The following is a 7652-nucleotide window of genomic DNA, read 5'->3' as shown; positions in this document are numbered from 1 at the left end:
AGTGGCAATGGGAGGACACACTGGGGCTCGCTGGTTGCACTGGGCCCAGGAGCACTCCAAGGGAGGGGGGAGGAGCAGAAGTCCCACGGGTGCGAGCGCAAGGCTGCCGCCCTGTGGTCACCTTGGGAATCGCAAGTGGCAGCTCTGGGGGGTGTCTAAGCAACTTTGCCGCAGAGGGACATACCACACATGGTCAGCTCCTATTCCCAGTCAAGCAGGGACAGACATCCCCCAGTCAGGCAGATGCACAGCCACCTCAGGTAAGGAAAAAGGAGACAGAGGACTAGGACCCAGTCACGCTGCTGGATGGATGGGAAGGAGGCCCTCACAGCCCACAGCCAGCCTCCCCACTCAGAATGACAATCAGCAGAAAATGACGTCTTTATTGGCTCAGTCTACACCTGGCCCAGCAGCGGGTCCCAGGTCTAGGGGGGTTCTGGTTGGGGGGGTCTCTGGGCAGTCTGTGGGGGTGGCATCAGCTGAGGCTCCGGGCAGAGGACTGTGTGAGTAGCAGCACTGGTCTCCTCGTTGACAGGTGCCCTGGTGGGAAGAGGGTGCCGTGAAGCCCTCTGCAAGCACGTGGCTGGCCCCAGTTGTTTCAGGCCAAGAGGGGTATCCACATGCCCAGAAGTTTTGGGGAGAGAGGAGGTACCTCACCTCCTTGAACCTTTTACAAGGAAATGTCTTTAGGCGAGCAGCGCGCTGGGCCCGATCCTCAGGGGGGTCCTTCCGCTTATTCTGGAGGAGCCTGCGTCTCTCCAGCACTTCGCTGGCTGCCTTGGCCCTGCAAGTAGACAAGAGTGCTGGGACCCCAGCTGGTGGCTGCCTCCGCCTGGCCCTGGCAGAGCCACAACCCCACTCACCCTGGCCGAGCTCGGGGCCGGGGACCCCAGTTGGCCTCCGGGTTGGCCTGAAAGCGCTTGAGTCCCCGCTGGCGCGAGCTGGGGTTAGCATCCTCCCGAATGGTGAAGTTGGCCTGCAGCCTGGGCAATGGGAATAAGGACTGGGGCAGCCACGGCATGGGTGTCCAGGGACCACTGTGGAGCCTGTCCAGCTTGGAGCAGCTTGCCGTGGCTGCCCCTGCCCGGGTTTGTCATTCATTTAATAAACATTTTGCTTTTACTATCAAGTCTGCATGGTTCTCTCTGCTGGGAATAGGCCTGCGCGGGGCGGGGCTGACTGTCTAGCACAGGAGACGGATGAGCAAGCAACGGGTCAGATCAGAAAGGGTAAGATCAGAAATAGGTAAACAATGTTGTGTCAGGACATGTGGTGAGCGTTCTGGTAAAAGGCACCGGAGCCAGGAGGGATGCGATGCCAGCCCAGGTGGTCGGGTCAAGGCAGGCTTCCCTGGGGAGGCAGGAGGTGAGAGGCAAGCCGTGTGGAGAGCGAGCACAGGCAGAAGCTGGAGATGACCGCCCAGCGAGACTAGGAGTCAACAAGGAGCAGAGAGCACAGAGAAGATGGTGGGGGGCTCTTCAAGGTCTGGGGGGCCACAGATAGGACTCTGGTTTCTCTCGAGTGAAGTGGGAGCCATGGAGGGCTCTGGGCAGAGGAAGGGTGCTCTGCTGCTTCAGACATGCACAGCCCCGCCCCCGCCCCCCCAGCAGATGGTGACAGCCAGGTGGGTCTGGAGGGCAGAAGCTGAGGGAGGAGCGGGCAGGCTTTGGATTTCGCTGAAAAAGTCTGTGCAGGGAGGGTCTGTCCTCTGCATACAGGGGTCCCCCTACCGTACTGGTGGGCTGCCCTGTTCCCTCCTGCAGTTACCCATCTGTACCTGGGCTCCACACTGAGGATGCGGAATGCTGGGCTGGTCTCGGACAGTCGCTCCCGTTTCACAGGACACGTTTTCTCCTGAGGGCGGAGGTCAGTGGATGTTGGGCCCAAGGGGCCTTCAGGGGACTGGCACCCGCCCATCCCCACGTGGTCAGCCTGCCCTCACCCACCCAGCAGCGCATTATGTCCCAGAGAGCTGTGGAGGGGGCGTCCGTCTTCACTGCACTCTTACAGGCGTGGGAGAGTGAGACCCGGAAGCCAGCATGGAGGAGGGCCGACCTGGGGACAGCAGGGACTGTGATGGGAGACTGGACTCCTCGCAGGGGAGTGGCACACCAGCGACCACAGCAGTAAGGCCACGCATGGGCGGCCTGGCGGGCCAGTGTGCTTGCTGGAGAACCCTAGCCACCCCCACCCCACCCTCACCGTAGCTGGAGGAGGCTGGGCGTGTTGCAGTGGATGGTGCTGCTCAGCTGGTCCAGCGTGTAGTACAGGGGCACATCCGGGAGCTCCTGAGGGGGCACAGGAGGGGCTGTGCAGCTGGTGGAAAGGACAGGCTCAAGAGGACATGGGCACAGGTGGGGCCCCCCCACCCGGCACGGCCCACCCCTACCTCAGTGATGACACTCAGGACTCCCCGAATCCGCTCTGAGGTGTGGAAGCGCTCAGGGTTCGTGCTCACAGCCTCCAGGACGCGGCCCACAAAATCCAGGTTGTGGATGGGCTCTGCCCACAGGGGACCACCAAGCTGCGGACACACAGGGAGCAGTGAGCAGGGGCGGGGAGTGGCCGCTGGGATTGCTGCACCCCCTCCCTCCGCTGGCTTAGTCCTACCTGGTGTCGCTGCCCACAGTGCTCACACTCGGGGCTCACAGGGGGACCACAGGCTGCAGAGAACTTGACCCTGCAAGGGGCAAGGCAGTTAGGCAGGTGGTGACCCTGGGACACCTTCACCCTCCTGCCCAAGGACCCCTGCTCACCGGCCACCAGAGGCTCCTGCTGCTTTGCCGAGGCGCTGAAGGTGCAAGGCTCCACAGCCCACGCACTGGAAGACCAGCGCCTGCTTGCTGTGGGATCCAGAGCATGGCGATGAGCTCCCAGTGTGGTCGCCACGCCAACTCCTCCTTCAGACTGGCTCTGTCCCTTTTAGGACCCCCAAGTCCCCAGGACGAGGCCTGATCTCCCCCTCAATCCACCATGCCTCCCCTGCCCTCCGCTGACCTGGCTGAGGCCTTGACCTTGGCCTGGCCCGTGAAGACGCGCACAAACACACGCACGTAGAAGTCTGCGCTGATGCTGAGCAGCGGCACCACAAAGCGCTGGTAGCAGTTGGCGCGGAGGTCCAGGCTGTGCAGGACGATCCTCAGGGCCTGGGGGCGGAGGATGGGGTCAGCCCTCCCTCCAGGATCCTCTCTGCCGCAAGGGGCCACACACAGTGCTCAAAGCACCCGTTCAAGGATGGTTCCCTAGGTTCCAAACCCAGTCACAAGTGTCCTGGCTGTGTGACCCCGGGGGCTAGCCAGCAGCACCCCTGGGCCTCCGTTTCCTCATCCGCAAAATCACAACCGTCCCTGTGTCTTTGTGGCCTTGCTGGAACTAATGAATGAGGAATGGTCTTCCTTCTGTTGACCTTGTCAGTGTGCCTCCTTCACTGTGGACTGTGGGCTGAGGACCCAAGTTCTAGCCCCAAAGGCTCTATGTAGGAAGTGGGGACACTATGTGATGCAGAACTGCCTAGCCTTCTCCTTGCCAGAGGCTGCCATGAGACTCCAACATGGGAAAGGAGGTGGGTGGGCATTTCCCAGACTGACCTGGGAACAGGGCCTCAAGGAACAAGGAGCCCCTGCCTCAACTCCCCACAGCAACCCTCTAGGGTTGGTACCATCGTCATGCTCGTGTAATAGATGCAAAACCAAGGCCCAGAAAGGTGCTGTCAATTGCCAGCAAACGTCTGAACCAAACCTGGAAAAACAACTCTTTTTTTCCTTAAGCTGAGCACAGTGGCAGGCCCCTGCAATCTCACCTACTTGAGGCTCAAGTAGGAGGATCACAAGTTGGAGGCCAACATAGCAAGATTCCGTCTTAAAAAAAAGGAACAAGTACGCAACCACCTACTGCTACCCGGCCCCTTAAAGACCTGTTTATGGTCACCCCCTGGATTAATGTAGCCCTGGCTGCCTGGAGGAAGCAGAGCAGGTCTTAGGTGTAGGAAGGCGTGCTGGGTAGGGGCAGCGAGTTTCTCCAAGCCTGGTGCCTCCCCTCCCTGGAGGGCTGGGAGCACCCCTCACCATCTCATGGCAGGCCCGGCTCTTGAGGGCCATAGCCCCGTACTTGCTGTAGCATGTCTCCCCGCTGTTCCCGGCCAGCACTGCCATGTCCGTGCAGGTGACACACAGCAACCCTTTGGGGAAGAACTGGGTAGTGAGGCCCTCTGGACACCCCTAGCCCTGCTCCAACCTCCACATCAGCCCAGCCTCACCTCCTTCGCTCACAGCCTGCACAGCTGCGTCCAGGAAGGGGGCGGGGCTGCCATAGGGGTCCAGGTCAATGACATCAAACCGCTCTGATACCTTCTGGTGCTGGTACATCAGCATCCTAGGCACAAAAGGTCCAGGTCCTCAGCCTCCCCCAGCAGGTACCCCAGCTCTGTCCCTTACAAGCATGAACTCCTGCAGGGTAGTGGTTCTGGCCTTGAACTCAGGGGCCAGCTCCCCAGGTGCAGGTCCTATCTTGGGCATTTGTTAACAGCATGGTTTTCCCCCTTAGACAGGCCCCAACTGAGCTGTCTAAAATCTTGGTAACAGCCAATCCCAAGATGTGACTTAGAGCTGGCCCTCTGAATCCATGAGAAACCAGGCTGGAAGCCCCCCAGGCGGCAGTGAGGCAGCTCGTGCAGAGGTCACAAGTTCTACTGTGTTTACTAACCCACTGTTGGCACCGGAGCAGCACCTGGCACACAGCAGACATTGGATATGCCACGGTTCATTTGAACAAATAAAAGGAGCACAAGGGCTGGGGCTGTAGCTCAGTGGAAGAATGCCTGCCTAGCATGTGCAAGGCACTGGGTTCGATTCTCAGCACCACATACAAATAAAGGTCCACCAACAGCTAAATATATATATATATACACACACATTCACACACACACACAATAACACATATAAAAAGGGGGGACAAGGAGTCTAAAATGGAGACCACACAGCATAGCCACATGCCACATACAGATTTCAGCCAATGACACTGCGTATTACCTACTGACATTATAGCTGTCTTAGTCTGTGTAAGTACACCCTCGTGTTCCCACAACAAAAATTGACTACTGACACATTTCCTAGAACATGTACCCAATGTTAAGCAACATATGACTACACTTACTTTTGGCAGAGTTTGGACTATTTTTTTTTTAAATATTTATTTTTTAGTTTTAGGTGAACACAATATCTTTATTTTAATGTTTTAGTTCTAGATGGACACAGTACCTTTATTTATTTATCTTTCTGTGGTGCTGAGGATCAAACCCAGGGCTTCACATGAACTAGGATTTGTTTTAGTTTTGCCACTTGAGCCACAGCCCCAGCCCTCCAAACATTCTTCTCTATTACTTGAGCATTACCACAATCTGTGTAAAACTACTGTTCTCTGGCACACAAGAAAAGTAGGGTTCAAATAGACTCAGTCAATCTCCCAAGGTCATATGTCAAGACTGTGACAGGGCCAGGATTTGGCCCCAGACAGTCTCTCTCTACAGTGTACCTTACAGTCACAGGGCAGAGTCATCCAGAACCTACCGAGCATCTGCCTGGTTGGGTTGTACCAGATGGGCCACACCATTGAGCTGCACATTATGGCGCATGAGGTCCACAGCCCGGGCAGAGGCATCATTGGCAACCACAGATCGGAGCCCAGGCACCTCCAGGGCGAATCGAATGGAACGCAAGCCTGAAGCTGCCAGGCCCTCCAGGACACGCAGGCCTTCCTGTTGGAGGAAGCAAGGACCCTGTTCCATCCATATTTCCTTCCTCTTCTGGGCCCCAGAGATTCCCTACCACCCCAACCCTTCCCCCTCCAAGAGCTCTCCTTCCCCTACTACCCACTAGATTCCAAGCCTGTACCTCCTCTGCTTAGGTCTTACCTCACAGATCTCCCCGACGACAGCTATTTGAGGTTTATCTCCTGGGGCCAGGTTTTCACCATCTTTCCAGTCAACCTTTTCCTCCTCTTGCTCGGACAAGTCCACAACCACCTTTTGCAGGTCCTTCTCACCTGGCACCTTGACTACAGTCACCAAAGACACAAATCAGGGGATATTAATGACCCTCTGAGACCCCATAAACTTCAGAATACTTTAGATTCACAGATGAAAATCTTTCTGAAAACCCCAGGGGAAAGGCTGACAGAGCAGAGGGCCTTTCTGGAGTCTTGGGAGAGAAGGGGATGATACAGGGAGAGAGCTCTGTGTGATTGCCTGGCCCACTGGGAGCCTGGACCTCCACTCACTCTGGATTCCTTTGGTCCCAAGCTGAATGCGAGCAAACTCGGTGATCACAGCACATCTGGTGGGAGATGGAAGGTCAACTGGTACCTCTTGACAGGGCCACTCCTTTGGAGTGGTCCTTGGTAGTGTCATTCCCTTTGCCCTTCAGCAAGAATGTAGTACCACCCTAATCCTTTTAGGTCACCTCCCATTTGTCCAGCATTTTAAATTCTAAAGAGAAGCCCCACCTAAATAGTTAAGATGTTAATTGTTAAATCTTTCTTTAGATTTACAGAACCCAGAACATCTCAAGACCTTCACAACACCTTTATTTCAACTAACACAAAACATGTAAATTACTGTGAGGTTTAACTTGCAGAAAATGTCTAAGATCTACAGGAACTAGCCCCAGGAGATTAAGGTCAAATGCAGTGTTCCAGATTAGAAAAAAAGGAGACACATGCTCAGGATGACAAAGACCCTACTCAGCAAGTAGCTTTCCGGCTTTGCTCCTCCTTCCCTTCCTTGTAAAAGTCCTCTATGACCCTGAGCCCCTCAAGATGGAGCTTTGAGGTTGAGCTCATCCATCTTCTGAGATGCCAACCCTCGAATAAACCCGAAACCTTCCTACTAACTCTTCTCTCCTATTGATTGGTCTTCGAGCAGCTGGCAGCCAACTTATTCCGGTAACACCCTCAGCCTCACTGACCTACTTCCCTCTCCTAGGCTGAACCCTGACCCTTGCTCACGTCAGGTCGCGGTTGAACTCCTGCACCGGGTTGTAGAAGACCTCGTTGGAGCTGGGGAAAACGATCTTGGCGGCCCCCTCGGTGACTGTAGTCTCCTGGGCCGTGGGTGGGCGCTCTTCTCTGCAGGGCCCAGTACCGTTCTCCATTGCTCCAGGATTCGGGGGCTTTGGGGGCTGCCACTCCACAAAATGGGCTCTACAAAGGCTGCGGGTGGAGCGGAGAGTGAGGCTCAGCCACAGAACAATTCTCGCATGGGTCATCCACGGTCGCTTCTGCCCACCAAATCTAGTTCGGGGACAGGGGAAGGCATAGAGGGAGGATCAGAGAGCTGCATCCGGGGCCAGGAGTGGCCTACACAGTAGGGACTAAGTAAACCCAGTGGCTTCAGTAAACTGACACCCTCCGTTTCCAGAGACATTAGCCCCTGCAGAGCTTAAAGCTCTCAGGTGAACCCGCCCCAAGTCCAGATCGCTCCCGGCATCATCTAAGTTCTTCTCACTTCTTTAGGCACAGAGAGCTGAACAGTCTGGATGCACGTTTCCCGAATTAGGATCTGGGAGCCGCCATATTGGCACAGTGTGTGGGGGGGTGGGCTGGTCACATGACCAAGGCTAACCAGTCAGTGACAACACTCACGGTGGGCGAATAGGATC

General features: G+C 56.2%; 1 protein-coding gene across 4 annotated transcripts; it reads right to left on the bottom strand.

Moving 5' to 3' along the window:
- Window positions 1-363: 363 nt before the first annotated feature.
- On the bottom strand, window positions 364-7602 carry Trmt1 (tRNA methyltransferase 1). 4 transcript variants are annotated; one of them, XM_046436895.1, is made up of 17 exons: window positions 7499-7602; window positions 7000-7203; window positions 6274-6329; window positions 5909-6051; window positions 5565-5752; window positions 4256-4371; window positions 4065-4177; window positions 2998-3146; window positions 2757-2843; window positions 2611-2680; window positions 2390-2524; window positions 2203-2288; window positions 1947-2055; window positions 1778-1854; window positions 864-983; window positions 658-784; window positions 364-540 (listed from the first exon to the last, which is right to left on the bottom strand). In XM_046436895.1, the coding sequence occupies exons 2-17, from the start codon at window positions 7143-7145 to the stop codon at window positions 391-393; spliced, it is 1872 nt and encodes a 623-aa protein (XP_046292851.1). In that variant the 5' UTR covers window positions 7146-7203; window positions 7499-7602; the 3' UTR covers window positions 364-390. The 4 variants fall into 4 exon arrangements, with proteins under 4 accessions (XP_046292851.1, XP_046292850.1, XP_046292852.1 ...); XM_046436894.1 differs by having other exon boundaries at window positions 7000-7284; window positions 7499-7582; XM_046436896.2 differs by lacking the exons at window positions 7000-7203; window positions 7499-7602 and adding an exon at window positions 6886-6920.
- Window positions 7603-7652: the final 50 nt, after the last annotated feature.

Source organism: Marmota monax, unplaced genomic scaffold (assembly GCF_021218885.2).
Source record: "Marmota monax isolate L192 unplaced genomic scaffold, Marmota_monax_Labrador192_F-V1.1 WCK01_AAM20220418_F8-fsc00021, whole genome shotgun sequence".
Taxonomy (NCBI): Eukaryota; Metazoa; Chordata; class Mammalia; order Rodentia; family Sciuridae; genus Marmota; species Marmota monax.
The sequence above is the reverse complement of the archived record's forward strand: the minus strand, read 5'-3'. Positions and strand labels throughout refer to the sequence as shown.